This window comes from Podarcis melisellensis, assembly GCF_964234715.1.
Source record: "Podarcis melisellensis genome assembly, chromosome: 16".
NCBI classification, from domain to species: Eukaryota; Metazoa; Chordata; class Lepidosauria; order Squamata; family Lacertidae; genus Podarcis; species Podarcis melisellensis.
Window position 1 is genome coordinate 9,813,406 of NC_138533.1, and position 20,119 is coordinate 9,833,524.

At 49.4% G+C, this 20,119-nt stretch overlaps 2 protein-coding genes across 3 annotated transcripts; one reads left to right on the plus strand and one right to left on the minus strand.

Annotated features, from left to right (window-relative positions):
- Nucleotides 1-1,753: 1,753 nt before the first annotated feature.
- Nucleotides 1,754-12,758, plus strand: SLC50A1 (solute carrier family 50 member 1). 2 transcript variants are annotated; one of them, XM_081891999.1, is made up of 6 exons: nucleotides 1,754-1,980; nucleotides 2,854-2,931; nucleotides 5,061-5,184; nucleotides 7,203-7,364; nucleotides 10,499-10,618; nucleotides 11,452-12,758. In XM_081891999.1, the coding sequence occupies exons 1-6, from the start codon at nucleotides 1,907-1,909 to the stop codon at nucleotides 11,551-11,553; spliced, it is 660 nt and encodes a 219-aa protein (XP_081748125.1). In that variant the 5' UTR covers nucleotides 1,754-1,906; the 3' UTR covers nucleotides 11,554-12,758. The 2 variants fall into 2 exon arrangements, with proteins under 2 accessions (XP_081748125.1, XP_081748126.1); XM_081892000.1 differs by lacking the exon at nucleotides 1,754-1,980 and adding an exon at nucleotides 2,118-2,266.
- A 4,234-nt stretch (nucleotides 12,759-16,992) lies between these two features.
- On the minus strand, nucleotides 16,993-17,388 carry DPM3 (dolichyl-phosphate mannosyltransferase subunit 3, regulatory). Its single transcript, XM_081892707.1, has one exon. It carries the CDS (start codon nucleotides 17,360-17,362, stop codon nucleotides 17,081-17,083), a length of 282 nt encoding a protein of 93 aa, XP_081748833.1. The 5' UTR covers nucleotides 17,363-17,388; the 3' UTR covers nucleotides 16,993-17,080.
- Between the last annotated feature and the right edge of the window lie 2,731 nt (nucleotides 17,389-20,119).

The following is a 20,119-nucleotide window of genomic DNA, read 5'->3' on the forward strand; positions in this document are numbered from 1 at the left end:
TGGAGCCCATTATGCCCCTGTTTGAACCCCAGCGCCTATCTTGACCCCCCTCCCTTTAACCCTATAGAAAAAAATAGGTGCTGGGCTTGGGCCTTGGAAGCCAAGAAGTCCTTATTTGAGCCCCAGCGCCTCTTTCCCCTGCCCCTTAAGCAAGGGGTGGGGGAGCTTTTCCATCCTGAGGGCCACATTCCTTTCTCGGCAGCCTTCCAGGGACCACATGCTGTGGTGGGCGGGGCCAGTGGCAAAAGTGGGTGGAGTTTCTACACACTTGCACCCGGCTGTTCTCCATCCCCAGACCTCCTTGGTATTCCTTCTCTCGAGTTCCCTCACCTCTTCCCCGCTGCTTTATAATCCAACAGGAACAAGAAAATAGGTGCAGGGGCTGAGCCCCAGAGCCTATTACCCTACGTTTGAGCCCCGGCATCTCTCCCCCTTTTGTTCCCCACCCAGCAGTGGTGTAGCGTGGGTTGTCAGCACCCGGCGCAAGGCAAGTAATTTGCGCCCCCTAACCCGTGGATTTGCGTCTCCTAACCCGTGGATTTGCGCCCCCTAACCCTAACCTAACCCCCAGATGTTGCGCCCGGTGCGGCCGGCCCCCCTTCACCCCCCACGCTACGCCACTGCCACCCAGTAAGAAAAATGAAAATAGGCACCGTATTTTCTTAGCCCCAGAAGCTAAAATTACCCCCATGTCTGAGCGCCAGAACCTCTCCCCTTGCTATCTGAACCCAACAACAACAAAAAGGAAATAGGTGCTCTTGTTGAACCCCACAACATATCCCCCTCTCCTCTTGTTTGGACCCCTAACCTCTCCTCTTCCCTTTAAAATCCAATAGGGAAATGAAAATAAAATAGGTGCAGGGATTGAACCCTGGAGCCCATTTCCCTCTGTGTGTGAGGCCTGGAATCCCTACCTCTCTTTCAAAACCCATTGGGGGGGGGGGAAATAAAGAAAACAGGTGCAGGGACTGAACCCTGGGGCCCATTTCCCTCCATGTGTGAGCCCCAGAACCTCTATCTCTTTCAAAACCCAATAGAGGGGGGAGAAATAAAGAAAATAAGAACGATGTCAGATAGAAATTAAGTGGTTTCCAGCTGTAATGTTTTAAGAGAATATGGAAAAAAGGTTTAGAAGCAGGTTAAAGCTTATTGATAAGGATTTGCTGAACTAACAATTTGAATTGAAATACAAAAAAGGGAGGTATGAGGAGGTCTGGGAAATAAGTTAAAGGAAAATAAGTTATGGAAACTTTGTGTGTTTTTAATTATTTTTCTTTTTGTATTTTTGTTTTTTCTTTTTGATTTTTACTGTATTAATATTGAAAATTCTAATAAATATCTTTAAAAAAAAAAGAAATAAAGAAAATAGGTGCAGGGACTGAACCCTGGAGCCCTCCGTGTGTGAGCCCCAGAACCTCTCTCTTTCTCTCTCCCTTTCAAAACCCCAATCGAGGGGGGAGAAATAAAGAAAATAGGTTCAGGGACTGAACCCTGGAGCCTATTTCCCTCCATGTGTGAGCCCCAGAACCTCTCCCTCCCTTTCAAAACCCAATCGAGGGGGGGGAGAAATAAAGAAAAAAGGTGCAGGGGCTGAGATCCCTTCCCAAACCATTCACGGAGCCCCTTTGCTTGAGCCCCGGCACCTATCCTTCCTTGCTTGAACGCCGCGCCCTTTCGCCGGGTCCGCCCCGTCCGAGGCGGAGCTGCAGCAGCGCGGCTGCCGGGGCCGCTTTGGCGGCGGGGCGGAGCGGGAGGCGGGTCCGGGCGAGGAGGATCCGGCCGAGGCGGGAAGGAGGGCGGCCGGGCGCCCCATCGCGGGGGGTTTGCCCGGGAGGCAGGCAGGCAGGCAGCCAGCGCTTCCCCGCAGGGCTTTCCCCGGGGATCGATCTTGCACGGAGCCTCGGCGATGGGTCCGGTGGGGCTGCAGCTGCTCTCGGGGGCCTGCCTGCTCTTCTCCCTGGGCATGTTCGGGACTGGCCTGTGAGCGCATTTTGTGACGGGGGGCATTGGTTGTGGGGAGGGGGCAAAACACGTGAAGGCCTGGGGTGGGTGGGTGGGGGTTCTGGTTGGGTCAGGGATGTGGGGCTGTAGCAGGTGGGGAGGTGGATCTCCTGCCCTTCTTCCCCAGCAGGTGCCAGGCTCAGCCCCCGAGATAGACACGTGGGGCTCCCCCAGCGAAATACCGCCCTGTGCACGTGTGAATGCGACGTGGCTTGGAGTGTAACACGTATCGCGGTGGGGCAGAGCTCCAGCGACGTGTCTGTGGGTGAGAGGTGTTGACAGTAACAGTTTTATGGGGCGGACCTACCAGGAAGTGGGTTGCTATGGAGCAGGATATATGGGCAAGAGGCTCAGGTTCAGATCTTTATTATTCTAGGTGTTTTCTCTCGCTCCCAACGACTTTTTGGTTCAGTGCCACACTTATAATTTATGTGGGTTAAGGCATGGGGTGTGTTTTGATGTGGGGCAGGCAGAACCAAGGATGGTGTGGGCAACACAGACTACATACACAGTTAGAGCACACATACACACCCCAATAATCCTGGGAACTGTAGTTTGCTCAGGGTGCTGGGAATTGTAGCGCCGTGAGAGGAAAGGACATTTTCCAGGATCCTTTGGTGCAGGCGTGGGTGCTTTAAATATGAATACAAAAACGGGGTCAGCTGGCGCAGAGCTGGGTATGTGAGTGGGGGAAACGAGCATGGATGGATCCAACATAGGGGTGAAGAGATGTGGGGCAGAGCGGTGGGACGGGTGATGGAGCTGTAGGCACACAGGCGCCTGGTTGTAATCAAATGGGGAACTACGTCAGCCTGCATGATGACAAGGTATCCTCTCTCGCCTCTTCTCCAGGTCTGACCTGAAGCAGATGTTTGCAAGCCAGAGTGTGGAGAACATCCAGTTCCTGCCGTTCCTCACCACCGATGTCAAGTATGGCCTGGGACTCTTTGGGGGAGCTCTGCTTAACGTGGTTGTGGAAACTGTGGCCCTCCAACCGTTGATGGATTCCACCTCTAACCATCCCTGCTGGCTGCAGGGGCTGATGGGAATTGGAGTCCAACACGATCTAGAGGACCGCAGGTTCCCCATGCCTGCTTTATACCACTGTAAAGGGACCCCTGACCATTAGGTCCAGTCGTGACAGACTCTGGGGTTGCGGCGCTCATCTTGCTTTATTGGCCGAGGGAGCCGGCGTACAGCTTCTGGGTCATGTGGCCAGCATGACTAAGCTGCTTCTGGCGAACCAGAGCAGCGCACGGAAACACAATTTACCTTCCCGCCAGGGTGGTACCTATTTATCTACTTTCACTTTGACATGCTTTCGAACTGCTAGGTTGGCAGGAGCAGGGACAGAGCAATGGGAGCTCACCCCATCGTGGGGATTCGAACTGCCGACCTTCTGATCGGCGAATCCTAGGCTCTGTGGTTTAACCCACAGTGCCACCCACATCCGTAGGTGCATTTAATAGGTGATCCCTGATTGGTTGCGACCACCTGTGTCTAGGCCAAGGGTGGGGAGTGTGGTGGTCCTCCAAATGCTGCTGGACTCCCATCACCCCTGACCTTTGGCCATGCTGGCTGCAGGGGCTGATGGGAATTGGAGTCCAACATGATCTAAAGCAGGGGTCAGCAAGCTTTTTCAGCAGGGGGCCAGTCCACGATCCCTCAGACCTTGTGGGGGGCCGGATTAGTTTTTGAAAAATAAAATAAAAAATCCTATGCCCCACAAATAACCCAGAGATGCATTTTAAATAAAAGCACACATTCTACACATGTAAAAACACCAGGCAGGCCCCACACAGAACCCAGAGGTGCATTTTAAATAAAAGGACATATTCTACTCATGTAAAAACATGCTGATTTCCGGACCGTCCGCAGGCTGGATTTAGAAGGCGATTGGGCCGGATCCGGCCCCTGGGCCTTAATTTGCCTACCCATGATCTAGAGGGCTGCAGGTCCCCCATCCCTGCTTTACACCTCTGTAGGTGCATTTAATAGGTGATCCCTGATTGGTTGGGATTGCGCAGAGCGGGCTCCTGCTGCTGCGTGTCTTTGGGTGGTCGTTGGGCAAGTCTGCACAAGTGCAGAGGTTTACCCTTTGGGGTTGGAGCTGCAACCTGGGCGATGTAAACAAGGTTGTAGTGTCAGCTCTGCTAAAACCAGCAATTGTTCTGCACCAGATTCCACAGCCTGAATAAAGCATATTTTTCTATGGCTGCATGATTTCTTATTTTGATTGATTCATACTTTATTCTTTTTTTTATTAAAGATTTTCTTGATTTACAAAAGTATGTGCAATGTCTCTCTTATTTTTCCCCCATGTAACATTAATTTTTTTTCTTAAATACTTTATTCTGATTTGCTACTCATGCAAGACACTGAATGATGATGATGGTGATAATAATAATAATAATAATAATAATAATAATAATAATAATAGCAATCTGCCAGAAGATAGGAAATGAACATTTTTCTTCCCCTCTTACATTATCTTTATTATCATCATCATTATTAACTTCATTTGTTGCACATCTACTACAAAAATGACTTGAGGCAACGTAACAATACTGAAAAATGCATTATATTTTAGGGCATCTAAAAACAACAAGCCCTCAAAATGATCACCGGCTGTATTGTTAACCCCAACTATTGGGAATAATAATGAATTCAATGGGTCTTGCATCTTGAGTAGACATGGTTAGGGTTGTGCTGTAATTCAAAGAGCAGCAGACAGAAACTCCACCTCCCTCTTACCAAGTACGAATGATTGTTTGGGCGGCTTTGCCTATAAGGACTAGAGACTTGACATCTTACAAATGTAGCCTGAGGTTCTTGGGACGCAGAGATCTTGCACCTGGTAGCTTAGGCCATGATTCTGTTGCAGTCTAACTTGAGCTCTGGGTGTACATAATTGTGTTATGGATATTAGCAGAGATGCAGTTCTTTTGGCACCCAGACCCCTTCTGAGGTACGTCCTGTGCTACACTGTGTGATCTGGAGTTACCAGAATGGCTGTCCTCGTTAAAAGCAACAACTTTTACCTTCTCTTTCCCCATCAGTAATTTGAGCTGGCTGAGTTACGGCTTCCTGAAGGGAGACTGGACTCTCATCCTCGTCAACGCTGTGGGTGTGACGTTGCAGACTCTCTACATCCTGGTCTACTTCTACTTCAGCTCCGAGAAGGTGGGTGGGGATTGTGGCCAAAATCAGACATGTTAACCACATTGGAGGAGCCCTGCAGGATCAGGCCAAAGGCCCATCTGGTCCAGCATCCTGCTTTCTGGAAGGCCTGAACCCTTTCTCCCTGAGATGCTAGCTTTTTACATACGGGGAGGACTTTCCCGGCTCGTGAGCCCTGCACCTGCTCAAGTGGTACAGTCCCAGGAAGCCTGTACCATGTGCCGTTTTGTAACGAGCGCTCCAATTGGCTCTTTCCTGGCACCCTCAAGCCTACATTCAGAGGCTGTTGACTCAAGAGGGCTGGTATCTTGAATCAACAACAGGCCACGTTTTGATGGGCCATAAATTTTCCATAGTGCTCCAGCCACGCCTGACTTACACTCCCTGGGTCATTTGCAGGGCACGGCGGAAGGATGGAGGGAGACTTCTGTATTACACACACAAAATCAGCGTTTTAACAACCAAGTGCCTTGCATGATTTTTTTAATGTATATATTTAATGTGCATAATGTATATAATTATTATTCATTGCACTTCTTAAATCACTTTTCTGGTGAAACAATAAACTCATAGCAGCTTCCAGTAGAATACGAAAAATTGAAACCAAGCTAAAATATAGCTTGGCTGGTAGTGCATGAAGACTCAAGGTCATGGGTTTGAGCCTTGAGCTGGGCAAAAATATTCTTGCATTTCGCCGTGTTGGACTAAATGGTCCCTTCCAACTTTACAATTCTATGATTCTATGAAAAGATAATAAAAGCTAACAACATGCATAGACGTCAAAGGTGGTCTAATACAATACTAAAATATGCCACGATATGCTGTATAAAATGTGCTAATTTAAAGCCTGGCTGAAAAGAAACATTTTGACCCGATCCTTAAAAATAACTGGTGATGGTTCCAAGCATAACTTCTCTGGGGAGAGCCATGACTGCTTAAGGTGGTTATGCTACTGCTTTTAAGTTAAGGTTACCAGATTTTTTTCAAAGAATCCGGGGACACTTTTTTGAAAAAAGAGGGAAAAAATTATTTTAAAAATTAGTTATTTTTTCAACAAAGAAGTAATATCTTCTCTTCTGTGGTCTCCTCTGTCGTGTGGCCTTCCTCTGTGTCCCAGCCTGCTCTCTTGGAGCGTTAGCCACCGTGGAGTGGGCTTGGGTTGGGCCTGGGCTCGGCCACGTGCCCTTGCCCTCCCGGTGCTCTCCTACCTCTCCTCCTCAGCAGCGGCAGGGCTCCCCTCTTTTTTCTCCTTCCTCTTTCTCTCTCTTCCTTCTCTTTCTCTTCTCCTCCTTCTCCCTGCATTGACTCCAGGGTTTTCCTGACCCCAAAGTGCCGCTGGGCAGTCGGACGGATGGCCGGGCGCTCTCGCTCCTGGCTCAATTTGGATCGCAGGGGTGTGTGTGTCAGTGGTCCCCCCTGTTGACACACTGGGTGTCCCTGGTTCCCCAGCGGCGGCAGCAGCCCGGAGCCAGCTTGGTAGCGCAGTTGGCTCTGGCTGGCTTCAGGAGCTGCTCGCTGCCATGGCGCCCGCCATTTTGCCTCTCCAGAAGTCCCCATATGATGTCTTGTGCTGTTGAACCAATCATGCAACATTCATTCCCTACTAATAAATCTAAAACACTTAAAATATAAATCCGGGGACATTAAATGAAATCCGGGGATGGATTTTGTCCGGGGACAGATTTGTAAATCTGGGGACTGTCCCCGGGAAATGGGGATGTCTGGTATCCATATTTTAAGTACATGGTGCAGATGGGAGCGAGAAAACAGGATCCCAATCTTATGTAGAAGTCTGGGATGGGCAGCCTAATGGTTAGATTCCAGCTTTCATCACCCCCAACCTGTAGGATCCGTAGTTTGGCATGATGGGAGTTGTAGGCTAGCAATGTCTGAAGGGCTATCTGTGTCCCATCCTTAGTTTAAATAAGGAATTATTTAAATAATAATAAATGGAGTAGAAGTTTAAATAGTGAGTGTTGTTGATTCCAAACAACCACCTCCTTTTCTCTTCCCTCGTCTAGCGGTCTGTGCTGTTGAAGACCATGGGTTTATTGGCAGTGCTCCTTCTCGGTTATGGCTACTTCAGCCTGTTGGTTCCGGATGTTTCTGTGCGCCTGACACGCCTGGGTCTCTTCTGCAGCCTCTTCACCATCACCATGTACCTCTCACCACTGGCTGACCTGGTATGCTACAAAAAAGAGAGATTTCCATCCTCATAAACTAGCATATAGGAGTAATATTGCCCTTTCAACAAAGGAGACAGGATGCAGCCATTGTGGCCAGTAGCTACTGATATTCCCATTTCCTACTGGAATCTTCCAGGCCCCTTCTCAAGCCATCCAAGTGGGCGACCGTCTTGTGGGAGTGAGTTCCACAGGCACTGTGTGAGCCTAAGAGCATATAAGAAAGAGATTGGTTGCTGGGCCAGGCCCAAGGCCCATAATAGCCCCGTTCTCACGCGATGGCTGACCATACACCTCAATGGGTGTTGCGATTCTCCTGTTCTACGCATTTCAGGGCGAACCAGTTTTAATCGAGGCAATTCAAAACCGGCCTTTTAAATCCCCAAGTTTACAAAAAGGGCTGATTTGAAATTCCTAATGGAAACTCAAGATTGCCGCTGGCACGCTGTATGTTTCCCAAGCGTACATTTTCAAGTGTTTGGGGTTTTTCTACCCAGGCAAGCCAAGAGGCATGAACAGAGTTCCAAGGGCACATTTTTGCCAGGGGAAAAAATACCCCAGGAGGCTGCAAAGCAGGTGTGGCCTGGTGAGAGTTCCAAGGGCCAGATAGGAAGGTTTAGAGGGCCGCATTTGACCCCCAAGTCTGAGGTGTGCCCGCCCTCTGGTCATTCAGCTGACCAATTAAATATAGCATCCTGGAAACTGTTATTTGGAAGGGCCAGGATATAAACGGATTAAGGGTGTTGTTGGTTTTTTAAAAAAGAAATGATTAAGACAGGTGAATTTACGACTAAATAAGTGCCTGCCCTCAGATGGCATAGCCCTATCAGGCCTAGTCATTCCTGTGGCTTCACCCTGTGTTGCGTAACTCTCTGCTTTGGCCCCGATCCCATCCCCACCCTGCTTAGCCACCCAAAACATTTGCGCACCGCAGCTCAGGTGTCTAGAGAGGCCGGTGCCATTTCCTGTGATGAGACAACGGCAGGACCGGAATCTTCCGGAAGCCAGGCCTGCCTGCCAAGTGGCGGCGTGGCAAGTCCTTCATTATTATTGTTTTCTTAAGGTGAAAAGGAAATGTCCTTGTTCAGAGAGAGAGAAAGAGAGAGTGAGCATTCGTGATCCCGAGAAACCAGATAAGTTGCAGGACTCAGGTTGTTGAATGAACACACTGGTCCCAGTTCACTTGGAACTGGGAAGCGTGGTTTGGTGCAGGGATCTGAGAGGAACTGAATTTGCAGGCCAAATTCAGCCTTTAAGAGGTTTTCGTCTTCTTTTTCTGGCCTGCATGACTTTTCCCAGACTAGAGCTCCAGCTGTTGTTGGACTACAACTCCCATCACCCTTTGCTAGTGGTCAGGGATGATGGGAATTGTAGTACAGAAACAAGCCAGAGACTCAAGTTTGGGAAAACCTGGCTCTGGGTGTAGTGGTTAAGAGCGGTGGACTCGTAATCTGGGGAACCGGGTTCGATTCCCCGCTCCTCCACATGCAGCTGCTGGGTGACCTTGGGCCAGTCACCCTTCTCTGAAGTCTCTCAGCCCCACTCACCTCACAGAGTGTTTGCTGTGGGGCAGGAAGGGAAAGGAGAATGGTAGCCGCTTTGAGACTCCTGAAGGGGAGTGAAAGGCGGGATATCAAATCCAAACTCCTCCCCCTTCTCTTCATCCTTGCTGTACCCTCTCCTATAGAGCTTTTTCCTGGCGAAAATGTGTCCTTAAATAGCAATTGCCTGCCTGCATGGGGGATGCAGGTGTGTGTGTGTGTGTGTGTGTGTGTGTGTGACTGACAAGAAAATCACCTGCTGCACAAAGAGAAGAGTCAGACCTGATATATAAGAAGCTGCCTTATACACAGTCTATTGGTCCATGTAGCTCAGCATTGTCTACTCTGAGTGGCTGGAGAAACCCAGCCAGATGGGCAGGGTATAAATAAATTATTATTATTATTATTATTATTATTATTATTATTATTATTACAGTAGTACCTCAGGTTAAGTACTTAATTCGTTCTGGAGGTCTGTTCTTAACCTGAAACTGTTCTTAACCTGAAGCACCACTTTAGCTAATGGGGCCTCCCACTGCCGCTGCGCCGCCAGAGCACGATTTCTGTTCTCATCCTGAAGCAAAGTATGTAACCTGAAGCGTATGTAACCTGAGGTACCACATTATTATTATTATTATTATTATTATTATTATTATTATTATTATTATTATCATCCCTACTTCTACTACTACTCTGACTGGCAGCAGCTTTCCAGGGTTTCAGGTTCCGCACCAGCCCTACCTAGGGATTGAACCTGGGACTTTCAGGTCCTGCTGGCAGGTTTCCTATCACGGCATCTGGATGGCCACTGTGAGACTGGGGTGGTGGACCCAGGTGGGCTTGGGGGTCAGGTACAGCAGTCAGGCTCGGCTTCAGTCATTATGGTCTGAGCACAATTCAAAGTGTTGGTTCTGACCTTTAAAGCCCTAAATGGCCTCGGTCCTGTATACCCGAAGGAGCGACTCCACCGCCAACATCCAGCCCGGACACTGAGGTCCAGCACCAAGGGCGTTCTGGCGGTTCCCTCGCTGCGAGAAGTGAGGTTAGAGGAAACCAGGCGGAGGGCCTTCTTGGTAGTGGCACCTGCCCTGTGAAACTCCCTTCCACCAGATGTCAAGGCAATAAACAACTACAGTGGTACCTCGGATTACAGACGCTTCGGGTTACAGACGCTTCAGGTTACAGACTCCGCTAACTCAGAAATAGTGCTTCAGGTTAAGAACTTTGCTTCAGGATGAGAACAGAAATTGTGGTCTGGCGGCGCGGCGGCAGCAGGAGGCCCCATTAGCTAAAGTGGTGCTTCAGGTTAAGAACAGTTTCAGGTTAAGTACGGACCTCCGGAATGAATTAAGTACTTAACCCGAGGTACATTGTATTTTACTTTTAAAAGACAACTGAAGGTGGCCCTGTTTAGGGAAGTTTTTAATGTCTGACGCTGTATTGTTATTAATATTCGGTTGGAAGCCACCCAAAGTGGCTGGGAAACCTAGCCAGATGGGCGGGGTATAAATAATAAATTATTATTATTATTATTATTATTATTATTATTGGTTCTGACCCCTCTGAACCGGACAATTCTTTGCGTCTTCGCAGGCCAAGATCGTGAGGAGCCGCTCCACGCAGTGCCTCTCCTTCCCGCTAACAGTCACGACCTTCCTGGCTTCGGCCTCCTGGACCTTGTATGGGATTCTGCTTCAGGATGTTTACATTGCGGTGAGCAGCGCACGTTTGTGTGCGCCCAATTTTTGTGCACGTGGAGGTGGCCACGGCAGTGTCCGTTGAACGGTTGTGCCTCCGTCTCTGCCCTCTGATAAATCATGCGGCATTGATTTTAATTAATTAAACGGAGAGGCCAGTAAACCACCCTCGGCAGAGAGGAACACGAGAGCGGGTGGTGGTGATGCAATTGGATTTTTTTTAATCGGTTTTTCTCCCCCCCCCCCCTTCTCCTGTTTGCCCTTCACCTCGTTCCTCCCCATATCTCCCTCCCGGGTTAAGAGATTTTAAGATGCTGCCTTATGCAAAGTCGGATTTTTGAGTCCATCGAGCGCAGTGTTGTCTGCACTGACTGGCAGTGTCTCTCCAGGGTTTCAGGCGGGGGTCTCTCTCCCAGCCCCCCGCCTGGAGAAGTGCCATTGGGGACTTTCTGCAAGCAAAGCAGACATAGCTGTCAATTTACAGATTTGAAAATAAGGGACCAGCAGCCTCGAAAATAAGGGATCAGCGGCCAAAATAAGGGAGCAACAATTACTTTGATGAAATACATATTTTGCTGCGTGCAAATGGCTTTAAATACCTATTAGGTCCATAAATTACCATATAGCATACATTCAACACAAAAATACAGCAACAATTTGTTGTTGACAAAGGACAGCTGGACATAGAAAGGCCCCTATTACCTTCAATAGCTTATTTAAGGGACATCATCAATAAGGGACAGCAGCGGGACATGGCGCTGGGATAAGGGACTGTCCCGCCAAATAAGGGACGCTTGACAGCTATGAAAGCAGATGGTCTGCCACTGACCTCCTTTCTGCCTCTTCCAGGTCCCCAATGTGCCAGGCATAGCCACCAGCCTCATCCGGTTCTGGCTCTTTTGGCGCTTCCCACCAGACCTCAACAAAACCTACAAGTCGCTGCAGGCCTGAGGACCCAGGGGCTGGGTTTGATGAACGCTCTTGGCCAAGGAAGGGGGGAAAGCGCTGAGTCTCAGCTGGGTGTGGCTGCTGTGTCCCAGCTCTCCTTGCGCCCTCAGGAGCCCCCCCCCCCGCCGACCATCCGGACTGCGCAAGTGGACTCCGCGGCAGGAACAATTCCTCCTCCATCTTGGGCTGTATGGTGCAGACTGAAAACCAGGGAGCCAGAGCAGGAAAATGATGAAGGAACCAACCTACTCTCTCTGCTGCTTTTCCAGGGTACAACAGTGGCCCGCCAGGTGCTGCTGGACTACAACTCCCATCATCCCTGCCCATTGGCTGTGCTAGTTGATGGGAGCTGGAGTCCTGGAGCATTGTTGAACTGCAACTTCCATCATCCATGCCCACTGACTGTGCTGGTTAGGGGCTGATGGGAACTGGAGTCTGTGAACATTGTTGAACTACAACTCCCATCATCCCTTGCCCATTGGCTATGCTGGCTGACGGGAGCTGGAGTTCTGGAGCATTGTTGAACTGCAACTCCCATCATCCCTGCCCATTGGCTATGCTGGCTGATGGGAGCTGGAGTCCTGGAACATTGTTGAACTACAACTCCCATAATCCCTGCCCATTGGCCATGCTGGCTGATGGGAGCTGGAGTCCTGGAGCATTGTTGAACTACAACTCCCATCATCCCTGCCCATTGGCCGTGCTGGTTGATGGGAGCTGGAGTCTTGGAACATTGTTGAACTACAACTCCCATCATGCCTCACCATTGGCTGGAGCTGATGGGATTTGGGGTCCAGGAGCATCCTAACCAGCCACCCACGTTCTTCACCCTAGGCCTGGGAGGTGTAAATGTGGAGAGCTCCCCGCTCCCCAAAAAGAAAATGTTGGGGGCCTCCTCGCTTTAATGCATTACTTCCAGAAGGCGACTTTCTCCCCCCGTTCTGCGGACAACCGTTTCTGCCGCCCGAGCAGTGAGGACTTTACAGTTTCTGCCTCCGTCCTCTGGGAGTGCCTTTGGACCAAGTTCTCTGCCCCTGCTTTCCCCTTCGTCTCACTGCCCCACGAACACCCCCTCCGCCCCTGTCTTCTTCCCCCAGTCTCTGGAGCGATTGTTCGGCTCTGAGCTCCAGAAGAGGACTTTCCTAAGAAGCTGTGACTTTCCACACAAAGTGCCTTTTAATAAACCAGGTGGTTTTCTGGGAGGAGAACGCGCCTTGCATCCTCCTTCTTTCTATGTAGGAATTGAGGGAGTTGCCAGTGTACTGTCTATGTAGCTCAGCTGTGTGTGTAGCTCAGTATTGTCTACACTGACTGGCAGCCGCTCTCTCCAGGGTTTCAGGCAAGGCAGTCTCTCTCTGCCAGCCGGGTGCTCTGCCACTCAACTGTGGCTCTTTCCTAGAGAGAGGTTCCAGTCCTCATGGGTTGATTTAAATAGGAACATGAGAAGCTGCCTAGCTCATTGGTCCACATAACTCAGTGTTTTCTACTTCACCGGCAGCAGCTCTCCAGGGTTTCAGGCAAGGGGTCTTTTCCCTGGAGATGCCGGGGATCAAACCTGGAGCCTCCTGCATGCAAAGCAGATGCTCTGCCTAGAAATAAAGATCTCAGTCCTTTCTTTTATCCCGGAGAGGGCAGTTGCCTTCTCTGGATGCATCTAATTGACTACTATAAGAAACAGGAAGCTGGACTAATCGAGCCTTTGGCCTGGTCCAACAGGGCTCTTCGGTTGGTTGGTTTATTGACAATTCATTGCATTTGGTCCCCTGCTTCTCGGCCAAAAAGACTTCCAGAGTGGCTTACATAAATTAAAACAAGGCAGTCCTTCCCCACAGGCTTACAACCTGAAAAACAGCAAAAGAGGAAAGAGCATCATGGAGGGAAGAGGAAAGAAAGCAAACTTAGGCGCCAACTCTCAGATAGCAGTTCTTACATAATGACTGGCTGGAACAGAAAGAGCCCAGGGGTAGTTGATGCCCTTTCGGCAAAGCTGGTGGAACGGCCCTGCTTCTCTCTTCATCATCATCATCATCATTTTTAATTTATATACCGTCTTTCTGTCTTACAATACTCAAGGCGGTTTACAAGCTGAAGAAACAAAAAATGTACATCTTATAACAATCTAATGCAATACAGAAATGTGACAATAAAACATAAGTTTAAAATAGGCAACCTACATCAAAAAAGTAACATTCAATTATTAGAATAGTATAAAATAATAATATCAACATATAAAAGTTAAACAGAAATCCACTCAACAGTTACAATAAATAATATCTAAACTATAATCAATAAAGCAACGACAAGCCGCAGTACATAAAACAATACAATACACATTGAGAAGCAGAGACTAGAGAGTAGAGCAAGGCAGGTGGAAGGCGGCCTTGCCTGATGGAGTCTCTCCCCTCACAGTTCTTCCTTCAAGAACAGTTCCATTATGAGGACTCTTGCGTCCACAACCCAGCAGGAAGTTCTCCTGCACAAGCTGCCTTGATGTGCTATGCAAGGACATCTTCTTTCTTAGGGAACTTGGGGAGGTGGGGTGTCCCCCCTTTGAACGTCTCCGTCTCCCGCCCCAAAACGGGCTAATTGCAGAAGCGTTCGTAATTCTCTCTGGGAGCTTGAACCCATTTCTAATCCCAGAGCTGTCCTGTGGTTCACAGCAGCGCCATGCCTCTGTTCACGTGCAGAGTGCGCCTCCCTCGCCAACAGGTTTTCGTGATTTAGGAGCCAAGATTTTAAGGCCACGCATCGTGACCAGCCTCCTCAGAATATTTCAAGTGTGCTGCACTCTAGGGAAAAACGCACCACACCTTCCCAGTCCTCGAAGCCACCGATATCCCCGGAAGCCAGTCATTAGTTCGCTCCTGCTAATTATCCAACTCACTTTGCCACGCCAGCTGTGCAGGTGCTAATTTTAAAAATCTAGAAAATCCTGGCTTTGGAACAAAGAGAGACTTGGCAGGGCCAGGAGGACGGGGAGGTCCCGGTTTATGGCAGAAGCTCGCCTGACGCACAGGGCAGGCTGTTCTGGACGATAGCGGCCTCAGGGGCTGTGTTTGGCACCGCGGAACAAGAAATGCAACTGTGGAGAGAGGATAACTTTAAAGAGAAATTGGGTCAACTAGCATTTTGGGCAGAGGTTGCAAGCTTCTGAGTCACAGGATTCTTTCGCAGGCTATAGAGTCCAGGAAAGAAATAGTGGGTTGTATTGAACATTGGATAAAGGACCCCTGACCATTAGGTCCAGTTGTGGCCGACTCTGGGGTTGTGGGGCTCATCTTGCTTTACTGACCGAGGGAGCCGGCGTACAGTTTCTGGGTCATGGGGCCAGCATGACTAATCCACTTCTGGCGAACCAGAGCAGCGCACGGAAACGCCATTTACCTTCCCGCCGGAGCGGTACCTATTTATCTACTTGCACTTTGACGTGCTTTCGAACTGCTAGGTGGGTAGGAGCAGGGACCAAGCATTCCATATTTTAAAAACTTGATTACAGTTGTTCTGCTGCCTTGCAGAGTATCTTCCAGTAAAGAAAAGGCTAAGGAGTAAAAACTGCACAAATCTGGAGCGGAGTCCCTAAGACAGTTGGGTGGCACCTTGTATGCCTCCTTCCGGCATCTCCTGCACCCAAACTGGTGCCAAACATCTTGCTCTGCTTACCTTTGGACCACATCTTCAAGGCCGGGGGTGTGTGTGTCTTCTTGTGTGGGCAGCCCAGAGCGTCCAGACCATGGGTCAGCAAACTAAGGTCTGCGGGCTGGATCAGGCCCAATTGCTTTCTGGATCCGGCCCAGGAATCGCCGTGTGGATCACCAGTGCACACGTTCTTTCCCTCTCCCTCCCTCCCTCGGCAGTGGTGCCTCCCTCCCTCCTCCTGGATTCTCCTTGCCCTGCCTAGAGGAGGAAGGGGACTGGGCTTTGTTGGTGCCAGCACCACTACCAGCAGCAGTAGCGTTTGAGCAGCCGCCATTTTAAGCAGCCCCTCTCCGGAGCCCTTTTGCACGCCGCTCATCGTCCCGCACTGCCAGCCCCTGCCGGTTGCAAGACACAGGTTAGCAGCCACCGGGACTCATCCGGTGCTGTGGAGAAGGGAGGGGAGAGTTGGGGGGGTGGCTTATAGTCCGCCCCCCCGCAAGGTCTGAGGGACAGTAGACTGGCCCCCTGCTGAAAAAGTTTGCTGACCCCTGCTCCAGACACTTGGCCCAGGCTTGCACCCCAAGGAGGTCACTTTGGTGCTGCTAATGCAGCAGTTTGACTCCCATTGTCTCTCAAGGCAGAGAAATGTCAACCTGATGCTTGAGAAATAGTTGTAAAGCCATAGGAAGAAGCCTTGCTAGATCAAACCAGCAACCTTCCAGGAAACTCTCTGTTTGGTCTTAAGTCAAGACCAGGGGTAGGCAACCTAAGGCCCGGATGCGGCCCAATCGCCTTCTCAGTCCAGCCCGGGGACAGTCCGGGAATGAGCGTGTTTTTACATTGGTAGGATGTGTCCTTTTATTTAAAATGCATCTCTGGGTTATTTGTGGGGCATAGGAATTCATTCTCCCCCCCCACAAAAAATATAGTCCGGCCCCCCACAAGGTCTGAGGGATGGTGGACCGGCCCCCTGCTGAAAAAGGTTGCTGACCCCTGGTCAAGACCCTCCCTCCCTGTTACTCCAAAGCCCAGTATCCCTTTTCAGCAGCTAATCCGAAACTTCTAAAGAACCCCACAAGCAGGCACAGAAGCAACAGCCCTGCCTCCCCATTCACCCTCCTTGATATTTTCTATTCATCGGGGTATACTGCCCCTGACCCAGGAGGTTCTATCTGCCTCATTTTTAGGAAACTTTCTGAACTGACGACTCATGCAAAACTGTATCGTGGCAGCGTATGAAAAAAGCGTTAAAAAGACCATAGAATTATGAAATCATAAAATGCAGGCCAAACGTCCCACACTGAATCAAATTAATAATCTAAAAATACCTGGCAGAACAGAAATGTTTTCAGCAGGTGACAAAATATCAGGATTTCAAGCACCTTCCTGATTTCAACAGGAACAGTCTTCCAAAGTTACGGTGCTAACAACAAAGCCTTAAGTTTGCATGGAAACTAGGCCATTTTGGGATCCAGTTATAAGGCAGAAGGAAAATTTCCACGACCACCCTACCCTAAAGGCACAGGGGAGCCACTGTGTGCATCCTTATCAGGGATCAGGTTGGGGATATCTTGATTGATTGATTGATTGATTTCATTTATTATATCCCACCTTTTCCTCCAAGAAGCTCAAGGTGGCATACATGGTTTCCCCCCTCCTCAAATCCCTTAAACAACTCTGGAAGGTAGGCTAGGCCGAGCAGCAACGAAGTTCACAATCTCTTGCCTCGCACCGGCACCGAGGCAATCTGCTCCCAGCAGATTCGATTCTTTAAAAAATCCACCACCAGGCCACCAAAGAGCTCAGTCATGTTCTCTGAAATTTTATTTTATGCTCCAGACGGGGTGCTTCTTTCCACCGGGGTGCTGTGCTCAAGTCCTTGCGGCAGGGAGGGTCAGAACCGCAGTCCGCGGCGGGAGAGGTCTTCCCGGGCCTCTCGGATCTGCTCCTGCAACTCTCTCGCTGCCTCCTCGCAGTCGTTGAAGGTGGCCAAGCGGTAGCCGACGACGCCCAGGGAGTAGCAGCCAAAGGCCACCAGCAGGTAGGTGGGCAGGGGCCACAGCACTTGGTGCCAGGCTGGAGGCAGGGGGTCGAGCCCCAAAAGGTTGAGAGTGAGAGCTGCCCAGACGGCGCCCAGGATAGACAGAGTCCAGAGCCACTGCAGGAGTTTCGTCATGGCCTAGAGAAGAGGATATGTGTCAGCACTCAGGAGCAAGAGTAGGGGACCTCTGGGCTGTGCGGCCCTCCAGACTTCTTTGCCTGGCCCTGCGGGACCTTCTGCAAGCCACACCCCTTGCCAATCCCGCTTTGCTTGGCTGGGAAGCCCCGGTCCCTCCCACTCTACCCACTATACCACACTGCCTCAAATCCACAGACAAGGCATCCATTTGGCGGCAGGCTTAGTCCATGCTGAATGGACAGTGGAGAGACGAAGTGAGGAACACTAATGGCTCCCCACTCTCGTAGGAAAGGCACAGGAGCCCCGCAAGAGAGTAAAGTTGGCAATCCCAAGCATGCTTCCTATGCATTTAAAAGAAGGAATGGGGTAAATGCTATGATTTCTCCAATGCAATCCTCCCAGATTTCTGCAACAATTGCCCATCTCCCCCACCAACTGTCCATTTCCTCTCCCAGGCTGGAATTCCCACCTGGAATTTCCTTCCTGGTCAGCAGCGACGCTGTATTCGGGATTCCTTTCTTGCGCTGGGTTCCTGTGCGCGTCGCGCGCGGGGTGACGCCATCTCCCCTTCCAGCCAATCACCGCCTCCTCCGGGAGATAGACATTAGGCTGCGCGCCGCGGTGCATTCGGGGAATTGTAGTTTATTCTCTCTCTCTCTCTCTCTCTCTCTCTCTCTCTCTCTCTCTCTCTCTCTCTCTCTCTCTCTCTCTCTCTCTCTCTCTCTCTCTCTCCCTCCCTCCCTCCCTCCCCCCCCCCCCGCAGCAAAGCTTCATAAACCTCTCCCGGGGCTTCATAGGGCTCCTCCCCTCCCCGGAGTTTCTTTTCTCCAGCCTTAGGTAGATAAAAAGGGCGCCCCTGAGCATGTGCAGAGTATTAACGCGTTGCAGTCGCGTGACACGCACTTGGGACGGGAGGGGATGCCCTCTTGGGTTGAGGGATGTTGCGGAGCAGGAAAAGGTTGAGAAAACGGGGGCACCCCCCCAATGATCCAGGGACTGGAGCAACTCCCCTGTGAGGAAAATTCACATCATTTGAGGCTTTTTAGGGAAGAGAAAAGGCGACTCGGGGCGGGGAAGGGGGAAGAGGCATCATACTGGGATATAAAATCATAGAATCATACGAGTTGGAAGGGATCCTGAGGGTCATTTAGCCCAACCCCTTGCGATGCAGGAATATGCAGCTGTGTGAACCTGCAGCCTTGGTGTTAGCAGCACAAAGCTCTAAGCAACCGAGCTATCCAGGCTGGGGAGAAAGTCGATGGAGAAATCCGCTGCCGCGCTTCCCTCTCTTGTAATAAAGTCCTGGTACCCGGGGTCATCCAAAGAATGTGGGAAGGTTCAGGGCAAGTAAAAAGGGAAAGACTCCTGCAAAAAGCCAGTAGTTCATTTTACACTTATTTATTTACTTGCTACATGAGCTCAAGGTGGCCTGCATGGCTCTCCCACCTCCTCATTTAATCCCCACAACAACCCCTTGAGGTAGGGCAGGGACTGCTTCCCGACGTTATGCCCAATGAACTTTGTACAGCCGCGTAGGGATTTGAACCCAGGCCTCTCCCAGATCTTAGATCTGGGACCCTAACCACTACACCACACCCCCGGCTCTAAACTATGAGATTCGTTCCCACGAGAGGCATCGATGATGGCCACTGACTTCTCTCTCTCTTTTTTTTTAAATAAAATATTTATTAAAGATTTTCTTAATACAATAAAAAAGCAAAAGCAAAATAACATATAACATATAATAACCATATTTTCTTCGCTTCTTTGGGCTTCCTCGCATCTCTCGTTCCTGCGTTCCAAATTTATAAAGCTTTAACCAGCAATTTATCACCTTGTTTCAATTCTTATTTTGTAATTTCCCAATATTGTGTCCCTAATTTTAGATACTTTTATCCAAACCTTAAAAGCTTAATTTTAACATAATATTTATCCAAAATTTATCTTTTTCTTACATTTCACTTATCTTCATATTCCTTCCAACTAGCTTAATGGTGCCATATTATTTGCAATCTTGCATCTTTCTTAACACTCATACAATTTGCAATGTTTTTGTAAATAGTCCTTAAATTTCTTCCAATCCTCTTCCACTGCGATGGCCACTGACTTCTCACTTGGAAGGCTTTAAAAGAGAATTAGACAAATTCAGCAGGGAGAGGGGTTTGGTTTAAGAGTCCCTCTCTTTTCCCATGGGACTCTGGGAATTGTAGCTCCTCTGCGAGCGGGGGGGGGGGGTCCCCTAACAACTCTTAGCAAACTATACTTGCCAGAGTTCTTAGGGGGAAGCCATGTCTGTTTAAAGTGGTATGGTACTGCTTTAAATGTGCACTTCAGAGGGGGGTCTAATTGGATAGTATCCTCTACATGCAATCTTTTATAATTTGAAAAGCTTTTATAAACCGCTTAATATTTTGTTTAAAAATCTCTTTTAAGTGGCGTACAACATAAAATAAATAATCCAATGTCAGCTGTGCTGAGACGACGCCCATTGAATAGAATGGGCATGACAAACTTCGAGTCATTCCTGTGCTGAAGGTTCCAGCCCTTGTCAAAAATATCAAATTATATGTATTTTTCTCCATTATAGCTGTGTGCCAGAGTGACCAGTACCAAGTGTTCAGTGTAAGATTTTGGGCTGTTTCCCACTGAGCTGCAATTACTATTTGCACTGCAAAGTTCTTATATAAGACCAGTCCTTTTGACAGTATGGTACCGTCGAAAATATTCAGCAATGTTAATTTTGGGCAGCAAATG

What these genes read in the sequence shown, in the direction of transcription:
- SLC50A1 (XM_081891999.1), top strand. Translation starts at nt 1,907, where the DNA reads ATGGGTCCGGTGGGGCTGCAGCTGCTCTCGGGGGCCTGCCTGCTCTTC. An exon ending in GGCATGTTCGGGACTGGCCT is followed by an intron (nt 1,981 to 2,853) that starts GTGAGCGCATTT and finishes CCTCTTCTCCAG; the next exon opens with GTCTGACCTGAAGCAGATGT. An exon ending in TCTCACCACTGGCTGACCTG is followed by an intron (nt 7,365 to 10,498) that starts GTATGCTACAAA and finishes GCGTCTTCGCAG; the next exon opens with GCCAAGATCGTGAGGAGCCG.
- DPM3 (XM_081892707.1), bottom strand. Translation starts at nt 17,362, where the DNA reads ATGACGAAACTCCTGCAGTGGCTCTGGACTCTGTCTATCCTGGGCGCC.